This window comes from Homarus americanus, unplaced genomic scaffold, assembly GCF_018991925.1.
Source record: "Homarus americanus isolate GMGI-L3 unplaced genomic scaffold, GMGI_Hamer_2.0 scaffold54095, whole genome shotgun sequence".
NCBI lineage: Eukaryota > Metazoa > Arthropoda > Malacostraca > Decapoda > Nephropidae > Homarus > Homarus americanus.
In genome coordinates, this window is record NW_024742051.1 from 339,066 (window position 1) to 359,060 (window position 19,995).

At 40.0% G+C, this 19,995-nt stretch overlaps 4 protein-coding genes across 4 annotated transcripts in view; 1 reads left to right on the top strand and 3 right to left on the bottom strand.

The window, feature by feature from the left end:
* LOC121876444 (FYVE, RhoGEF and PH domain-containing protein 6-like) overlaps positions 1 to 14,655 on the top strand; it is a 24,805-nt gene extending 10,150 nt beyond the window's left edge. Inside the window, exons 2-9 of the mRNA XM_042381520.1 lie at positions 3,970 to 4,179; positions 7,669 to 7,841; positions 8,112 to 8,247; positions 9,101 to 9,202; positions 9,399 to 9,653; positions 9,979 to 10,161; positions 10,831 to 10,937; positions 12,283 to 14,655. Of these exons, the coding sequence (XP_042237454.1) occupies positions 3,970 to 4,179; positions 7,669 to 7,841; positions 8,112 to 8,247; positions 9,101 to 9,202; positions 9,399 to 9,653; positions 9,979 to 10,161; positions 10,831 to 10,937; positions 12,283 to 12,322 (1,206 nt within the window). The 3' untranslated portion in view covers positions 12,323 to 14,655. The remainder of the gene's footprint in view (positions 1 to 3,969; positions 4,180 to 7,668; positions 7,842 to 8,111; positions 8,248 to 9,100; positions 9,203 to 9,398; positions 9,654 to 9,978; positions 10,162 to 10,830; positions 10,938 to 12,282) is intronic.
* Positions 14,656 to 15,034: 379 nt separating this feature from the next.
* LOC121876445 (protein YIPF3-like) lies at positions 15,035 to 16,744 on the bottom strand. Its single transcript, XM_042381521.1, has one exon. It carries the CDS (start codon positions 16,742 to 16,744, stop codon positions 16,070 to 16,072), a length of 675 nt encoding a protein of 224 aa, XP_042237455.1. The 3' UTR covers positions 15,035 to 16,069.
* Positions 16,745 to 16,869: 125 nt separating this feature from the next.
* LOC121876447 (barrier-to-autointegration factor-like) lies at positions 16,870 to 17,292 on the bottom strand. The gene has a single exon (XM_042381523.1). It carries the CDS (start codon positions 17,140 to 17,142, stop codon positions 16,870 to 16,872), a length of 273 nt encoding a protein of 90 aa, XP_042237457.1. The 5' UTR covers positions 17,143 to 17,292.
* Positions 17,293 to 17,764: 472 nt separating this feature from the next.
* Positions 17,765 to 19,965, bottom strand: LOC121876446 (mediator of RNA polymerase II transcription subunit 9-like). The gene is made up of 4 exons (XM_042381522.1): positions 19,886 to 19,965; positions 18,634 to 18,730; positions 18,183 to 18,318; positions 17,765 to 17,906 (listed from the first exon to the last, which is right to left on the bottom strand). The coding sequence occupies exons 1-3, from the start codon at positions 19,957 to 19,959 to the stop codon at positions 18,187 to 18,189; spliced, it is 303 nt and encodes a 100-aa protein (XP_042237456.1). The 5' UTR covers positions 19,960 to 19,965; the 3' UTR covers positions 17,765 to 17,906; positions 18,183 to 18,186.
* Between the last annotated feature and the right edge of the window lie 30 nt (positions 19,966 to 19,995).

Consider the following 19,995-nt stretch of genomic DNA (forward strand, 5'->3'; position numbering starts at 1 on the left):
GGGAAGAGAAGCTGCTGACGTCAGTGTATGTATGTATGTACACCAACATAATAATCTTGACCTTTGACCTTTATCGAACCTTAAAAAACACTCCTCCACATGTGCTCTAACGATTGACTTACACACACACACACACACACACACACACACACACACACACACACACACACACACACACACACTCTACCTAGATACTGTACACATTACTCAACAGGTAGGTACTCCAGCTAACCTAGTTGAAGTGCTCAGTGACGTAATGTAGGTAAATTGTGTCATTGGTTGCCACATAGAGATTGTCATGGGGTTGTCATGGAGATTGTCATAGAAATTTTCATAGGGGTTATCATAAAGGTTGCCATGGAGATTGTCATAGAAATTGCCATAGAGGTTGTCATGGAAATTGTCACGGAGATTGTCACAAAGGTTGCCATAGAGAGGTTGCCATAGACAGATTACCATAGAGAGGTTGCCATAGACAGAGTACCATAGAGAGGTTGCCTTAGACAGATTACCATAGAGGTTGCCATAGACAGATTACCATAGAGAGGTTGCCATAGACAGATTACCATAGAGATGTTGCCATAGACAGATTACCATAGAGAGGTTGCCATAGACAGATTACCATAGAGATGTTGCCATAGACAGATTACCATAGAGAGGTTGCCATAGACAGATTACCATAGAGAGGTTGCCATAGACATTATATCTAAGAGTTCTACCCACCAACAGACCACGTACTGTACACTCTTATCTATGTTAAAAATGTAACCTGATTTTATATATTAACAACCACCTTTTACCACCCGTGTTAAGAAAATAATTTGTAAATACGAGATAAACTTTCATACAATGTCGACAATTTATAATTCTGTGTTGTAGATAAAGGTTTGGTTTGGTTAGGTTAGGTTAGGGTTGGTTAGGGTAGGGTAGGATTGGGTTAGGTAGGGTAGGTTTGGTTTGGTTTGGTTTGGTTTGGTTAGGTTAGGTTAGGTTAGGGTTGGTTAGGGTTGGTTAGGGTAGGGTTAGGTAGGGTAGGTTTGGTTTGGTTTGGTTACGTTATGGGAAAGGTTAGGTTAGGTTAGGGTTGGTTAGGGTTGGTTAGGGTAGGGTTAGGTAGGGTAGGTTTGGTTTGGTTTGGTTACGTTATGGGAAGGTTAGGTTAGGTTAGGTTATACGAAATATCATTATTTTTACCTGCACTCTAGAGGTATGTGTGAAACTGTATACATGCTTGGTATATGTAAACTGTATACCTGTATTATATATATACATGCTGAACTGTATACCTGTTGCTGCCTCTATACATGTCAAACGAAATATAAACGTATATAATAATAACAACACATTAATAACTGTCATTCATAAGATTTGTTTAAGTAATATAAGTAAAAAAATAAACAAGGCAGATAGGTAACTCAGCTTTGGCCTTGATTAACCACACGTCGACAGGTGAGACAGTGAAGAGAGTATAGGATTGCTCTCTCTCTCTCTCTCTCTCTCTCTCTCTCTCTCTCTCTCTCTCTCTCTCTCTCTCTCTCTCCATGACGATATATCAAAATTGTTTAGATTGTGCCAAAGTGTATGTTAATTATCTCTATTATCGTACGAAGGCTTGGGAATCTGTGATAAAGAGTGGTAAGTTGTACGAAAACTTTTCCTTTTCTTCAGGAGATGTTAGGACAATACAACTGGCTTTTTAACCTTGAACGAGAAAGATTTAACGGTTAATATGACATCAGAATTAATTTTAGACCTGTGTAATGTGGTTTATTCTCCCGCTGTCATGAATAAGAATAAATTATCATATTTGGGGGGAGTAAACATCTTTAAGGTGCAGCCATATAGTGTACGATAATTATCCCTTTAGCTGGGGATATTATTTACCAATATATCTTTTACTTTTTATTTTTACTTTTCGTTACATCTATAAGAGGATAATATAGTGGTAAAATTGCAAATATATTAAACTAAAACAAAGCAGTAAGTATGTTTATTCCAGGGTAGTTTTAAATAAATAAAAATTGCACTTATACTAAGGGTCTCTGAGAGTTAGCAACAAGTACTGTCCGCCATGTTGCCAGCGTCACCACTAACTTTCCTTAATCCATTGACAAGGGTTCATAAAGCTTAGTCCGTACACTCATTACTCTCACCGTGACTAAAGGATAATATAATACTTACCTGAGTCTAATATTTCATCATATAATACTCTTTTAATAATAAACCAGAATTGATCGTATTTTATTTATCGTAATGTATTTTTAGTTAAGTCGGTGAGCTCTTGAACAAATTCCTCAGTAATCAATGTTGTTTATTTGACTATTTATTTGCTTAATGTCCAAGTTTAAAATACACTTGAGGTTTATAAATATTTAACGGAAGACTGAATCTGACTTGAGGTAAATTTTTAAATAATATAGAAATTAACACTTGTGATTTACTTTACATCAGTTAGGTTACAACATTAACTTAGAGAATTACTTGAAGAACATTCCGTAAATAACAATAATAATAATAATAACAATAATAATAGACATCTAAATATTGTTGCTTGAACGTATCTAATTAAAGTAGTCACAGTAGAATCTGGACACTATTTTAACCTCACCTAACCTATTAAGGGCTGTTCTTTTATACCAAATAATAAGGTGTACTGAGAATTGTCTATTAATTTAGTTTTTTTCCTCTTAAGATAATGAGGTGATTACGTGGCATAATTTATGTTTGTTATTCTGTTGTACTGACTTGTAATGTAGACCACCGCTTGCAGTATCTCATTACCTCTCTCTCTTGATCTCTATTTGTCTGTTTCTCTCTACCAATAAATATCTCTGTCTCTCTCTCTCTCTCTCTCTCTCTCTCTCTCTCTCTCTCTCTCTCTCTCTCTCTCTCTCCACTCTCTCTCTCTCTCTCTCTCTCTTTCTGTCTTTATCGATCTGTCTGTCTTTCTCTCTTTCTATAAATCTAACTCAAGAACTATACAGTATCAATGACTTTCCTGAGAGAGAGATACAGATGGTTCTTAAAGAAAAAAAAAAGAAAAAAAAATCACGCTCTCCCAAGTATCTCACGAGACCTGGCAACTTACACTTCCTGGCGACACATGGCAACTCTATTGTTTACATAGTGACGTCACTGATGGTTATAGAGTTGTGGGTTCTCCCCTGACAGGAAGAGGATATGAGGCCCTTTACCTTCCATACCTCACAATAAGGCCCTCATACCTTACGTACTTTAGCAGGGGGGGGAACCCTAATACCTAGAGCCCTTATATTCGTTTATACAGAAAGGTAAGGGTTTGGTGTGTAAGGCATAGTCCCTTATCCCATTCACACCTTGATAATTGGCCCTTATACTGTGTTAATATTAGGGTCAGGCTTCCCTACTTGGCCCTTATACTGTGTTAATATTAGGGTCAGGCTTCCCTACACCTACATGCCCCCTTACATCTCTTATATTTTAGTATAAGGCCCTAACCTTACCCTACCCTGCCCTATCTTACCTGACGTAACTTCTCCTGATCCTGACATTCTTACCTAACAAACCTAACCATAAATGTTATGGGGGATTTGTGCTAAGAATGTTATGGGGATTTGTGCAGAATGTTATGGGGATTTTGTGCTAAGAATGTTATGGGATTTTGTGCTAAGAATGTTATGGGGATTTTGTGCTAAGAATGTTATGGGGATTTTGTGCTAAGAATGTTATGGGGGATTTTGTGCTAAGAATGTTATGGGGATTTTGTGCTAAGAATGTTATGGGGATTTGTGCTAAGAATGTTATGGGGGATTTTGTGCTAAGAATGTTATGGGGATTTTGTGCTAAGAATGTTATGGGATTTGTGTGAATGTTTGGGGATTTTGTGCTAATGTTATGGATTTTGTCTTGTGTGAAATATTTGATGGGATTTTGGCCTCGACTACACAACTAACCGAACATACATGACTAAAATTTCACCTTTTCTTCCAGACGAACTTTATGAAGCTACTGGCGCTCCAGGATCGACTCAGTAGCAGTAGTAGCACTAGTGGAGACCATGACAACACCAGCAGCAACACCGGCAGTAGCAACACAAGAGGTCCTCGATATGAACTAGTGCGGCCGGGAAGATATCTACTGAAGGAGGGAGAACTACTGAAGCTGTGTCGTCGGGAGATGCAGCCAAGGTACTTTATACTGGTAAGTGGGGTGTGTAGGTGTACTTGATAATGATGACTGGTTGACTGTTGCTGTGTGAGTGGTAACTGGTAAGTGTGTTTGAACCTGTGTTGTGGAGGGTGGGGGGTGTAGGTGTACTTGATAATGATGACTGGTTGACTGTTGCTGTGTGAGTGGTAACTGGTAAGTGTGCTTGAACCTGTGTTGTGGAGGTGGGGGGTGTAGGTGTACTTGATAATAATGACTGGTTGACTGTATTGACTGTGTTGGTGGGTGTAGGTATACTTGAAGTTGATGAGTGGGTGTCTGTCTTGTGTGTGTGGTGGGGAGGATACAGTCATATGATCTATCAGTCTATTTTTATGCTTCTAGTTATTAATTCTTGAACTGTAAAAGGACTTATAGAAGGACTTATGAAAGGACTTAGGACTTGTAGAAGGACTTATAGAAGGACTTATGAAAGGACTTAGGACTTGTAGAAGGACTTATAGAAGGACTTATGAAAGGACTTAGGACTTGTAGAAGGACTTATAGAAGGACTTATGAAAGGATTTAGGACTTGTAGAAGGACTTATAGAAGGACTTGGACTTATAGAAGGACTTGGACATATAGAAGGACTTATGAAAGGACTTAGGACTTGTAGAAGGACTTATAGAAGGACTTGGACTTATAGAAGGACTTATGAAAGGACTTAGGACTTGTAGAAGGACTTATAGAAGGACTTGGACTTATAGAAGGACTTATGACGTATTTATAAACCTGGACAACAGTTGGTGGGTAACAGTATAGTTCATAATGTTTGTTTGGGTTTTCATTTTTTTTTTGGCATTATCGTCTTAACTTATTGTATTTCTTGCCAGTTGGTCAATCAGAGAGTCAAGTCAGTTCTCTTGGGGTCAATTAGCCAGTCGGTTAGTTCTTGTGGGGTCAAACAGACAGTCAGTCAGTTCTTGTCAGTTGGTCAGTCAGGCAGTCAGGTCAGTTCTCAGTTAACTATTGTCACCTCAAATAAAGGTGACATCCCTAATAACTCATATCATTTTACCATAGCTGGATGATCGATTCCTAGTGACAGCAAAGTAGTAGTAGTAGTTGTAGGTACTGCATTATGCTAGTTGTAGGTACTCTGGTATGCTAGTTGTAAGGGCACTCATCCTCATGGTGCTGTCATAACATTTACTAGGTTGTTGTGCCACTCTGTTCACAACTCTCACCCAAATAAGCATTCGTGCCTACAACTCAGATTATTTGCTATGCTGGCGGCTTCTTCAGCTCAATGCTGGTTATTTTGGGAGAATAACCACCTAACCTAACCTGACCAACCTAACCTAACCTAACCTAATCTAATCTAACAGGAGATTGATTGAAGACAAGATTATAGCTACAGGAAGGTTATATCATCAAAACATACACACATACTCATACTGTACTTGTTATACAGTAACCTGCTTATAATCTAGTGTATAATTAGTGTATAATTATGTGCAATGATCCCTTGTGTACGGGGGAGCGTCTGAGCTGAATAAAATCACCTGGTGTTAGTTGAGTGAAATATTAGAAACTGGGGTGAAGGGTTTAGAGTGCTTAATTGTTTAAGTGCTGCACAGTGATGACTTATAGCGTACATACATACATACATACATACATACATACATACATACATACATACATACACATACACACACTCATAGTATATTAAGTTATTTTTAGCTGTCAACACACACACACACACAGTGAATCCAATCACAATGAGTCTACTTAACACATCTTTCCACACCATTGAGATAACCACTTCAGCTCATAGTGTTGTTATCAGGACTAAACGGCTCCATTGTAGTCAACCCACAAGTATTTTTCTGTCTATTATCAGATCACACACTTTCAGGTCCCATAAAGTCTCTAGCTAAAGTTGTTGGTTAGATTAGGTTAGGTTAGGTTAGGTTAGGTTAGGTTAGGTTAGGTTAGGTTAGGTTAGGTTAGGTTAGGTTAGGTTAGGTTAGGTTAAGTTAGGTTAGGTTAGGTTAGGTTAGGTTAGGTTTAAATAGCAATAGGATTACAGGGGCGGATCCAGGAATATCAAAAGGGGTGTCCAAAAAGTGGTGGGTGGGGGAGCATGCCATATTCTGAGGTCATTAGTAATTACTTTTTACTATGCAAAGATACCTGAATACAATACTGCTTTAAAGAAGTATTGAAATTTTGTGGTGAAAGGGGGGATCCTGACCCCTTGACCCCCCTTGGATCCGCCCTTGGGTTAGGTAATCAATCGTAATATGAAATAAACTCGGGGTGTCTAATCTTCACCTAATCCACACGCCAGGACTCTATGATACATAATCTGACTCACAGCTGTTGCATGGTCACCCCTCCCCTCCCATCCTCCCCACCCCTCAACCCCTCCTCTCCCCACTCCTACCCTTCCCTCTCCTACTCTCCCCACCTACCCTTCCCTCTCCTACCTCCCCACCCCACCCTCCTCCCCTCCTCTTCCTGCCCCAGCCCAACCCCTCTACTCCACCCCTCCTCTCCCCACTCCACCCCTCCTCTCCCCATCCCACTCCTACTCTCCCCACTCCTCCTCTCCCCACTCCCAGAGCTCTTTGACATTCAGCTCTGCCTCACCATAGCATTATCAGACAACATGTGTGTGTGTAATGGTGGGCGTAGATAATGCCATCCTCTTGTTTATTGCTTTGACTTTTGTTAGAGGAGACGTGATGATATTGTTTAATGTTTTACTTTAGTGTGAGGGAAAATGTTTAGCTTTTGTGAGAGAACAAACGTGATGCTTTTGTTTCATGTTTATTCTTTAGTGTGAGATAATTTTGTTTTAGCTTTTGTTTAGTGAGAGAGAATATTTGATAGCTTTTGTTTAATGTTTTACTTTAGTGTTAGGGGAAATTGTTTAGCTTTTGTTTCATGTTTATACTTTATTGTGAGGGTAAAAACGTTTAGCTTTTGTTTAGTGTGAGAGAGGAAATGCATTGCTGTAATATGTGATATGACGGCCAGTTCAAAAACTATAGTACATGATATAGAAAGGTCGACCTTCCTGTATACTCTACAGATAACAGTGTGACAGAGAGAGAGAGAGAGAGAGAGAGTGCAAGGTTTATGACGACTTAGAGAGAGGGAGAGAGAGAGAGAGAGAAAAAGAGAGAATGTTATGACCTAGAGAGAGAGAGAGAGAGCTATTACAACCCCATGACATTTGGCCAGAACTTACGACATATAGTAGTGAGGTATTCCTAGTCAAGGTAGAGACAGGTGAGGAAACTATTAAACAATAAACTTACCATAGCTATTAACAGTAATTTAACTATACACACAGACAGACAGATACATACTAATACATAGACAGTACAGGTATACAAACAATATAGACAGTACAGGTATACAAACAATATAGACAGTACAGGTATACAAACAATATTCATAGACAGTACAGGTATACAAACAATGATAAACAGTAAGGATTAAGCAAGTAACTCACACACGTTTATTTACAGCTGTCTGACGTTCTTCTTTACACAAGCTTCGTGACCAGTGGCCCAGGTGGCGCCCTTCGACTCAACTGTGAACTAACGCTGGAGGGGATGAAAGTGGACACACCAACGGCAGAGGAATTTAAGAACGAATTTAGCGTCATATCAACCTCTCGTTCTTTTACCCTACAAGCGAGGTGAGTGAGTGAGTGAGTGTGTTTGTGTGTGTGTGTGTGTGTGTGGAGTATTAGGTTAGGTTACTTTTGACTAGGTTAGTTTAGATTAGGTTTGATTCATTGCTGGTTTGTTCACTTTACCAGTTATTATTGTGTATATTTATTATCATTTACCATTTTATCATTTATCAACCTACTAGTCATACGAGCAGTTGGTTATTTAGTTTATTATTTAGTTTATTTCATCATGAACTTTGCTTGAAACACCACTAACCTGCTATCACTTGACAGTACGGCCCAAGAACGAGATGCTTGGATAGAGGCGCTAAGAGAGGCTATAGAGGACAATGCCTCGCGTCGCTCGACCTTCATGCAAGCTAAGATGCCGCTATATCAACAACCGTCGACGCTAACACTCGGCAAACAGGTGCGTTGTGTCGAGCGTTGAGTCGACTTTGTGTTGTTAAGTCGACGACAATAACAAGAAGTGTCGCGATTCGTTTTTTATTTTTGTACCTTTATCGTAGAATGGGTGGGACATGTTTTAGAATGGTGGGACATGTTTTAGAATGGTGGGACATGTTTTAGAATGGTGGGACATGTTTTAGAATGGTGGGACATGTTTTAGAATGGTGGGACATGTTTTAGAATGGTGGGACATGTTTTAGAATGGTGGGACATGTTTTAGAATGGTGGGACATGTTTTAGAATGGGTGGGACAATAACATGTTTTAGAATGGTGGGACATGTTATAGAATGGTGGGACATGTTTTAGAATGGGTGGGACATGTTTTAGAATGGTGGGACATGTTTTTGAATGGTGGGACATGTTATAGAATGGGTGGGATGTTTTAGAATGGTGACATGTTTTAGAATGGTGGGACATGTTTTAGAATGGGGACATGTTTTAGAATGGTGGACATGTTTTAGAATGGGTGGGTGGGACATGTTTAGAATGGTGGGACATGTTTTAGAATGGGTGGGACATGTTTTAGAATTGGGACTTTAGAATGGGTGGGACATGCTTTGAATGGTGGGACAAGTTTTAGAATGGGTGGGACATGTTTTAGAATGGTGGGACATGTTTTAGAATGGTGGGACATGTTTTAGAATGGTGGGACATGTTTTAGAATGGTGGGACATGTTTTAGAATGGTGGGACATGTTTTAGAATGGTGGGACATGTTTTAGAATGGTGGGACATGTTTTAGAATGGGTGGGACATGTTTTAGAATGGTCGATCTCGATGTGTATTTTTGTTTACTATTCGTTGTTATTCAGGCACCTGTGTGGATCCCTGACTACCGAGTAACGATGTGTCAACAATGCACTGCAGAGTTCACCCTCACCTTCCGCAGACACCACTGCCGAGCTTGTGGCAAGGTAACGTCCACCCACCGCCTCTGTGTGTTGTTATTATTATTATCGTTATTATTATTATCGTTATTATTATTATTTTATTGTTGTTACACTATTATTATTTCTATTATATTTGCTATTACTGTATTATTATTATTATTGTTGTTATCATTCTCACTAATTACTGTTATCATCATTATTATTGTCATATATTGTACAGGTTGTGTGTGATCGCTGCTCAGCCAACCGCGCTCCTTTACAATATAAGAAACATCAGGCAGCCAGAGTCTGCGAGACCTGCTTTGAAATCCTGCAGAAGGACTTTGAGCACAAGTATGAGGGTTCCTCGACCCTGGAGGAGCACCCGGGGATGAGGATAAGGAGAGTGTCCAGCCTTAAAGCTCAGTTCAAGAAAGGCGTCAGGGATAGTGGCAGAAATCGTATCAGAAAGCGAATCCCTGAGAGATTGATGGAGGTAGGTGTGTGTGTGTGTGTGTGAGACTGTTTTATAATTATTACTATTGCCATGCAGTAAAACCTCCATTTACTGACTATATGGAAAGGAAAGTCCATTATATTGAGGGTCCATTAGATGCTAAACCCCCATCTAACTAAGTATATATAGATGAAAGTTCGTTATATAGAGGGTCCGTTAGATGCTAAACCCCCATCTAACGGATTATATGTAGAGAGAAGTTCGTTATTTGGAGGTTTCACTCTACTTAACACTGTACTTACTTAACTTAAATCTACTTACTTACCATACTGTCTCACTTAATGTACTTACCTATGTATTACAGGTGTGTGCCAGTGACACCTCTTCTCAGATGTGCGGTTATCTCAGGATGATGGTGAGGAGGTCGTGGCGGAGAGGGTGGTTCGTGCTCAAGGACCGCGTGTTGTATGAGTACCGAGCGCCTCAGGACGTGTGTGCCTTACAGAGCATCCCCGTACTTGGCTACAAAGTTGAAGCCATGGAGAGGGTAATGTTGCTCTGGTTATTGTGGTTAATTTTATATTAACTCTTATATGGAGGTTATTATTAGTGGAAGTTAGCTGTAGGGACGGTGGTTATTATTAGTGGAAGTTAGCTGTAGGGACGGTGGCCATTATAGTGGAAGTTAGCTCTAGGGACGGTGGCCATCATCAATACCAGAGAAGCTTCTTGTGTTCCATTTTTGTTCATATGGTGGGAGGGTGAAGTAGGGTATCCTTAGCAGCCAATAAAGTATTAATACTGTATATATCACCCCTGTGTGTTTACTGCTACCATGGAGTAATCTGTGCCAAAACCTGTATTTTAATCTGACTAATCAGACCCATTTTGTTACATTGGACTCTGTAGTCAAATTGAAAGAAGTTATCAGACATAAACCCATCATATAATACATTACTGTAGATTGGTATACATAATAGTGTATAATACATTGTTAAAAGTTGAGTTATATTTCACACAACAAATACAAAGTAGGAAATACTTAAAGGAGAGATATTTCCTTTTCCTTTTTAAAATGTCAACATAATTCTTATTGTTTTAGTACTTGGAAATATCCCAGTCTTGAGCTGTGCTGTTGTTAAAAATGTAATTATGATATTTTAGGGATACCTGTATACCTCTTTAAGAAATAATGAGACGTTGTTCTTAACTCCAGGTGAAGGAAGTGGCAGAGGGCGTGGACACATGTTTAGCCTTCCAGCTGACTCATCCTAACCAGCAACCTCTAGTCTTCCACGCTGACACTCCTAATCTTGCTGAGAAGTAAGGGTTATGCTCTGTGTGTGTGGGGGGTAGGTGGATGTGTGGGTGGGACGGTGGATGTGTGGGTGGGGCGGTGGGGTTATGTGTGTGTGTTGGGGTGGGATGGTGGGGGTATGGTGTTTGTGTGTGTGGTTGTGGGTGGGATGGTAGGGGTATGTGTGTGTATGGGGGTGGGATGGTAGGTGCATATGTGTGTTTGTGTGTGGGGGCTGCTTTAACAACAGTACCCAAGAATTACAGGATGGGAGCCCCTCAAACTTTTCCTTATGTCATCATTTCCTTAATAATTTTCCTTTGACTGCAGTGAAGAAGACAAGCTGAACTGCCTAGCCATTATGACCACAGAAAATGATCTCACACATATACAGTTAATTGACTATTATAATGCGATTTATCAGTTTGTTGCTATAAAAGTTCGAAAGGATAACATTTAACTTTGATTCTGTTTACTTTATTCTTTAAATTTATACACACTGGTTATTTCATTTCAAATTAATCATAATAAATAAAGTATAGTATGTCACAGTTCATTAGCTCACCTTAACATGGCTCGGTGTGGGGGCAGGTGGATGTTTGTGTGTGAGAGAGAATGAGGGAAATATGTCTGTAGATTATTTGACATAAATTCCCTGAGAATTGTTAGTGTCGTCAGTAAGTGCATAAGTTGCCACATATTTAAATTTAGTTGTGACTTAATGGATGACTCACAAATTAATGCATCAAATTATGTCGAGAAATGGGTGGAGTTTCTGCTTGGTGATTTTTTTCTCATTTTAATTTTTGGTGATTGTATACAAGTTTATTATAGGTGATGGTGATTGTATACAAGTTTATTATAGAGGTCCTCAAGAGTTTTTTTGCCATGTTCCTCAAGAGTTTTTTGCCACATTCCTCAAGTGTTTTTTGCCATGCTCCTCTGACTCAGTTTCAGCCTTGATCTATTATGACATTTCCCTGTAAGTTATTTATCACATCGAGTCTGCAATTGACCTATCACGTTAATCTCCGCCCACTCACTGTTGACTTAGTCGGTACCCGTTACCATTGTTTAATTTTGATTGGTTGTTATGTTGGATTTGTTACCATTGCTTAATTTTGATTGGTTGTTGTGTTGGCAAGATGCAGTACCAGTCACCCCCAATACTCCTGAATGTAAGTTTGTCTGCCTCATAATTTAACTAAAAAAATTAATTTGTGGTTTGGATTTTTTAATGGTCACCTCTATGCAATATTGTTAAGTCTGTACCTACCCCTTACCCTCCCATTCATCACCTCCCTCCCTGCTGATTCTCCACAACTGTTTATTTTCTCTCCACATTACAATATTTTCTCTCTTCTCCTGCAGGTGGATACAGGCCATGAGGGAAGGCGTTGTTCTTACTTGACCTGGTGGAAGCTGAGTGACCTTCATCTTCTCTACACTCTGCAGAAGAGGCAGCTCAAATTCTGAATGCCACGATCTGAGTGCCATGATCTGATTGCCATTATATTAGCTCCGTGATCCGAGCGCCAATATCTGAGTAATGCCACGATCTGATGTATATTTATGCCCTGAACTGTACAATGGTCGAGCGGCAGGAGGACGAGGTAGCTTATGTCCGTGTATGACCTACGACTGTGCAGCAAGGTGTCGTGGAGGTGCCAGTGCGTCGTTCATAAGCATTCTAAGGTTTCTAGCTATAAATTTTTCAGCACTTAGTTTCCATCAGATGACATCCAACTGTCACCACACTTGCCTATACAGAAGTAAACTAATCTTGGGGATCGAAGTACTGAAAATCCCTCAAGTTTGTTGGTTAATGTAGATACTATATATCAAACTGTAGTGTAGTTAGTCAATTAAACTTGAGTACTGTACTGTAGGTCCTTCATCTGTGGCTCTGCTGGATGTTGATGTCTTGTCATTACTCTGGACAGTTTCCGTTGTGTTGGGCCGGGGTAACTGAGGTGCTGTTTCCTTCAGCGATAACGACCACCGAAACTAACGCCAAAAATCTAGATCCTAAAGTTCTTGTTTTGACGTTCTGATAGATCACCAGCCGAACAGAAGCTCCTCTATACATGGTGTTTAAAGAAAGGAATATCTGGGATTGAGGTTAATACTTCAAGGTCTCTAGTAACATGGGGACGCAGAGAAAGTCGTCCCACCGACCGAGTGAACCTCTCAAGTGCGGCGCCGGGTAAACGCTGCCGCCAAATATATCTTCTATGTCTTTCTGAGTCTGTGATGCATTCCTGTTATCACTAAAATGTTGTTGAGATATTAATATATAATAATAAATACATATAAAGTATATATATATATAATGTCGGTCAGTACACTGTGCATAGTTTTTTATATGAGGCTGACCTGTAAGGATTGTTTATAGTGGTGTAGGCTTAAGAGTCTTGTTTCCTCCCGTCCCTCCCTCCAGTTAGGGTTGTTTAGCCGCACCATTCTGATTCACCCGATTTATTTTTCTGTCCCCGTCTCTTCAGGTTTAAACATGCTGTACAGTGAAACCTCCATATAATGAACTTCTCTCACCATATACCGGGTAATCCATTAGATGGGGGTTTAACATCTAATGGGCCCTGAATATAATGGACTTTTCTCTTTAGATAGTTCGTTAGATTGAGGTTTCACATCTAATGGGCCCTCAATATAATGAACTTACCTCTTTAGATAGTTCGTTAGATTGAGGTTTCACATCTAATGGACCCTCGATGTAATTGACTTTCCTCTTTCTATAGTCCGTTAAATAGAGGTTTCACTATACTGTTCCCAAATAATTTTCAAACTTGTACAATGAAGCAGTGAGCCAGATAGACCGCTAAAAAAAATATAAAATACACAGTCTGCCCACGTCACTTTACCCCGAGAGATTTGTAAATGTCCTTTGTCCGAGTCTCACCGTACAGTCGACTCCCACCTACACAGTTACGATGTATTTAAAACCGTTTGCTTGTTGTTTTTTTCACCAAATGATTGTTTGTGTATATACATGAAGTGGAAAATAGATGAAAAAAATTTATAGAATTTTTACCTTATTTATTGTGAGTTAAGGAAGTGTCGATGTGGGTGTGACCGCGTGGATCGTACATGTTATTGTCGTCTGGCCACTAAACATTCAAACTGTGTCGTCGTTTTATCTCTCACTTTGTCGGTTCTCTATCGTCAATGACCAAAAATTTCTAGAATGACTTACTAAAAAGAGTTAAACCTATATTAGGAGTTTATTGAAATCATAAGTCCAGGAGAATGGTAGCTGTACTGTATGGCCTCAGTCCTCATAGGCTCCTAACCTAACCTGATCATTGGGACTGTTTGGGGGCTATAAGGATTGGGGCCCCCTTGACCTGTACCTTCTGATATAGACCCCATATTATGTAGTTACACTGTAGTGAGTAAAAAGTGAGTAACATTTCACATAGTAATTGTAATATCATCTCATGTAGCACGGGTATACTCGCTCCAAGGGGCATTAGTTGAGGTGCAACGAATTTCAAAATAAACACCGTGACCCGTTGTCTCGGTAGGGTTGTGAGAATCCTTTGTCCGTTGGGTCATGTGGCCTCGCACAAAATAACAAAAGATGCTTCTCTGGAGCGAGTGTACACGAGGCATCGAGTCTTGGGGTAAGATTACGTAGAACATGAATCATCCCGTCTGTGTTGTTTACGTCTAGTCATGTACACCGCCGTGTCCACATAACCCAGTAAAAAAAATATTTCTCTATAATCTGTTTTAATTCTTCCTCGGTGAATGATGGAGGTAAGGTCGGTGTTGAGAGATCCTTATGTAGTGACTCTTGCCTGTACTGTACACTAATTCTTTATGCTGTTTTAATTCTTCCCCATAAAGGTAAGTGAAGATAAGGCCAGTCTTGAAAGATGGTGATAGTGAAGGTGTGTGATAGTGAAGGTGTGTGTATGTATCAACCAAAATTTATACACACACAAAAACAACCTTCCTATTTTCAGACCTGTTATGAAAGATGGCTTAAATTCTATCTGTACTGAACATCACAGATAAACTTACCATAACTCAAACATCTTCCTTACCAAAGATAATCACCAAGATAATTTATTCATAACATTGATAATAAAATACCACAAAAACTCTCCCTTTATTCAGTACAATAATAACTTTTTACAGATGTATAAATTACTAATATTGACTACAGCGAGTAACCCCTTCATTATTTTTACATCATTGTTACAGTATTCACATCATCACCTGTAGATAGTATACTGTACCCCTCACTGTATTATAGGTACAGTGATGTGATATTATATTAACCCTTGTAGTAGTAGTTTTGATATAGGTAAAAATTAACATTTAATTAAAAATTTTATATCATGTACAATAATATCAACCCAAAAGTATATAAATAAATTCGTCATATATTATCATAGTAAAAAATGAAGGCTGCACATTTAAAACACCATTGCTCTTATTCAGTGAGTCCCTCTTGGAGGCTGGACTAAACTGACTGCTTGATTTGGCTAACATGTTGGTCAGTTCAGGGGGTTAAATGACTAAATATTTCCTTGGATTTGGTTAATTTCTAAACATATATTGATTTTGTTTTATCCACCGAGTCCGTTTTGTTTGGTGATATGGTTGTATTGGTAGGTTAAGTTGAGATTCCTTGGTAGTCATTAGGTTTGGTTGGGACTCCTTGTTTCAACCATCTCTGGGTCCTCTGCTTAAATCATTAGCAAAAACGTCAGCAGCGACCAACTCGACAACTCGATTAACTTTTCCAACTAAAGTAGAAACATGGCAACTACTTATCTGTTAAGTATTGACCCACAGTGACCACAGCTGTATATATCAACCCCATCCTCCACTGAGAGCTACGGCCACTTATCTGTGTTTTGTCAACTGTTTGTCAGTTTCTTCAACAAGGGTAGTAACCATGGCCACTCCACTCCCTAAACTACCACCATTAGTATTCTTAGTCTCTTACTCGTCCATTTCTCAACCAACACATCTAATAAAGTAATATAACAACAGCTGGTATGAAGCCATCTTTAATTATATATTATGTACAAAATTAATTAAATATCATTATGGTAATTCAAGGTCGTATTCCTTGTAAAACATTCACTTCAAGGTGAGGCTATTGGTCCTCTCTTTAGTGCATCTAAATGTCAAATTTATTTCTCATACAAGCAAAGTGGATGTATATCAAGTGCATGAGGTGAATACTGGCCAGCGTGGAGCACATGAGCAGCCTCTGGGCGGGTCCAGGAGTTCGTGCCAGAACAATCATGTTCATTCTACCGGTGGCCAGACCCCCAAACACTGTGGTAAGGAAGAAGAACGCGCTGTGACTGTCCTCCTGGTGCAGGACCTCTGCCGTTAATAAAACCAAACAGTGGCCCGTGAGGCTGTAGCCGGTGATGGACACCAACTGGGATGGTGTCAGGCTGGTCTGACAGAAATAACCCAACATGAAAGCTACGAAGGAGATACAAAACCAATATCCGACAGTGAGCTTGGCGGTGACCAGCAGCTCCCCTGCTAGAGTCCTGTGTGGACTATGAAGACCGTACAGCAGGATCAACGCCAGGGTCATCACCACACACGTGGGACCCTTCATGTCCGAGTAAACCCGCCGGAATTCTGGGAAAAACAAGGGCGGTACCATGGAGGAGAACACTCTGTAAGGAAGCTTGTTGTTGGCCACAGAGAAGTAAGGTCTCAAGTTGAACCAGACACTGTAGCAGTAGTTGGTCACTGAGCCCCGCCTCTGTTGCACCTCTTGACTTGACTCTATTGACTCAATGGTCAACACAGAGTGGCCTTTGTGCGACATGGTTACTGTGACTGGCCTCCTGTACAATAGTGTACTTTAACCTATTATTTCTATATAATGGACAATGCCTGAGCTCACTGCAGCAAAGTTCAAAGACTTGGCAGATTGTCCACTGTAAACAATGGTTACAGAAACTCACTACACCAGTCAGCTAGACACTGGTAACATTCAGATGCTTGGTTGGATTTGGCTGCCACCAGGTCCTGCAGCCACTCCAGAAACAGTTCTCTGTTCTTCTTGAGAACCAGAAACTGGCCCAGAACCACATAAGCTTTATCAAAGCCTCTGTTTTCCAGTCTCCTGCCCAAAATTTCTCCAATACCAGCTAGTTCGGTCACGGGCTTGTCTCCCATGGGTTCAGCCACAAAGAGAGTGTGCTTCTGGGACGTTGTTGTCATTATTCAGGAAACTTGGTTCTCACTCAACACTGTTCATATTCCAACACAAAAAATGACTAAATTAGTAACATACTATTAAGGAAAACAATACTGTACTATCCTCTGCTCATCATCACTCTTATGGCACCTGGCAATATTAAACATTAAAACCCATATCTCTCATGCATTTTTTATGAGCCTCTATAAGTTCTTGACAATTTTCTGCACCCTTCTCAACAATACAGGCATCCCTAACTTGTTTAGTCTCTGGGCAGGCACAGCACGCCTTGCACTTGGGCTTCTTTTCCTCGGCCGCTTGGTCAGTCTGATCCGCGCTGGCAGCCGCTACAGGCATAATGGTATTTACGAGGGACAGAGTCTTCCGGGTACCCTAACAACTTCCCCGACACCTTCTGGACGACGGCAAATGCGGCGATAATTGTGCACGAGACGGACTCGCACAATATATGTTTGTCTGTATGAGAAACAAATTGACACCTTTGATTTTCCTCTTCGCAACAAATCCAAGTCCCTAATTTTACCTCTTTTTATTCTCTTCTTGAATCTTCTTAAACCCTTCTTTTACCTCCTGTGTAAAGTCCTTCTTGAACTGTCCCACGCGCTTAGGACCTTCAGACTCTATGGCCTCTTTGCCGCGTTGGAAGGCGTAAGCGGTCAGCTGTGCGGCTCGACGGATGGGATAAGACTCGGCCAACTTATCGATTATCTCGGGAGAGTTCAGCAGCCGTTGTAGAAGGTAGCGCAGCACCATAACCTCTCGCTGTCTGCAAATATGAACACAACTGTGAAAAGAATTTTTTTTAGGAAGCCATAGTTTATCTGCAATTTCTTCTGTTCTTATGTATGTATGTATGTATCCTACAGTGGATCAATAACTTCTAGAATAAAATCCCATCACCTGGCGATCAGACACCCCAATTTATATTTCACCTGATGATTAACCACCCTAATGATACCTGGAAGGGTTAGGTTAATTTTATTTGAGTAGGTTAGGTTAAGTTAGTGTTTAATATCTACTGTAGGTGAAGTAAGCTCATTACCTAACTAGTGAGGAGCTTCACTCTTAGCCTTGTACTTGAGCAACAGACGCTTCTTAAGGGCCAGCTGCTTCCTCAGGGCCTCCAGGCGACGTAGCTGCTCCTCTCGGCTGTATTCCACTCCGGGTAATCTACGCACCTGCCGGGAATGATGACGATGTCGTTAGTAAAGATACAGTACATCATTTACTCATTCGGGACCACACGAACAATTACCCACCCATGGTTATTTAAGCTGATGATTAAACACCTTAACACTATCTGGAAGGATTAGGTTAAGTTAGGTTAGGCTAAGTTAGGTTAAGTCAGGTTAGGTTAGCATTAGGGTGTTTAATTGTCAGGTACACAAGTGGTTACCATGGCGTCCTCATAGTGAAGAAGTTAATGGTACAATTTTTGTTATTTATTAAGTCACGTACAATATAGAGGCAACTCGGAGGGGATTGACTCTCACCTGTTCACGGGCCGTCTGGATCTTTCGCTGCAGGTCTAACACTTTCTGAGTTGACTCCTGTGACACCCGGCTTAAGTCTGCCTGTTCCTTCTCCAAACTGTATACAAGAATAGGTCAAATTATCGTCCCGGTCATCCACCTATTTGGAAGTTGTTCATAATAATATATACTGTGGTTATATAGCAGGAAACACAAGGTCACACGAACAAATTTACTCGGTATATTTTGTCATGAAGGACTTATATATTAAAGTTCCCATATAGCTAAAGGTTAAGGCTCCTATATATACCGGTTATATAAGGGTTAAAGCTCCTCTATACCGGTTATATAAGGGTTAAAGCTCCTCTATACCGGTTATATAAGGGTTAAAGCTCCTCTATACCGGTTATATAAGGGTTAAAGCTCCTCTATACCGGTTATATAAGGGTTAAAGCTCCTCTATACCGGTTATATAAGGGTTAAAGCTCCTCTATACCGGTTATATAAGGGTTAAAGCTCCTCTATACCGGTTATATAAGGGTTAAAGCTCCTCTATACCGGTTATATAAGGGTTAAAGCTCCTCTATACCGGTTATATAAGGGTTAAAGCTCCTCTATACCGGTTATATAAGGGTTAAAGCTCCTCTATACCGGTTATATAAGGGTTAAAGCTCCTCTATACCGGTTATATAAGGGTTAAAGATCCTATAAAATGTTATGTACGACTGTTTTAACTGGTTACTTTTGTATATATATACCTACTATTATAGTCATGTGAACACCTGTTAAAAGGGATAATGCCATATATATATACCTGTTAATAAGGATAAAGTCATATATATACCTGTTAATAAGGATAAAGTCATATAAATACCTGTTTTAAAGGACATTATCTCCTCGAACATGTTAGGTAACACAGGACCTCCGGCGTCACAATGTTAGTATATCTGCCACGAACTGTACCCGCTAACCTATCCTCAGATTTCATATTTAACGAGGCAATTACGTATATACTAATCATATTATGACTACTACATGATAATTAGGTTCGATTTATTTTGATTTAATGAGATTTTGGTTATTTTTACATCTTAAAGACGAATTATATAAAGGGTTCGTGGTTAGGTTATGACATCGTCTAGAATGTCCCAGTCATCAGAGGTCTCGCCTATCTCCATAAATCCGCCATTTTTTTATCATATACGTCAGCTATTACTCCCTTGTATAGCTTCCGACAGCCAGGTGATGTCTCTCCCTCCCTTCAGGTACTCACCACCTCAGGTACTGGTAAATTACAGGTAAAAAGTCGACATCAATCTCGTCTGCCACCACTACCTGGGAGGACATATTGGGACTGGCACAATGGCTCTCTAGAAATTGTAC

Excerpts from the sequence above, each read along its gene's own strand:
- LOC121876445 (XM_042381521.1), bottom strand. The coding sequence starts at position 16,744 with ATGTCGCACAAAGGCCACTCTGTGTTGACCATTGAGTCAATAGAGTCA.
- LOC121876447 (XM_042381523.1), bottom strand. The coding sequence starts at position 17,142 with ATGACAACAACGTCCCAGAAGCACACTCTCTTTGTGGCTGAACCCATG.
- LOC121876446 (XM_042381522.1), bottom strand. The coding sequence starts at position 19,959 with ATGTCCTCCCAGGTAGTGGTGGCAGACGAGATTGATGTCGACTTTTTA. Across the intron at positions 18,731-19,885 it reads ATTTACCAGTACCTGAGGTG|TTTGGAGAAGGAACAGGCAG; the intron begins GTGAGTACCTGA and ends TCTTGTATACAG. Across the intron at positions 18,319-18,633 it reads TCCAGACGGCCCGTGAACAG|GTGCGTAGATTACCCGGAGT; the intron begins GTGAGAGTCAAT and ends CATTCCCGGCAG.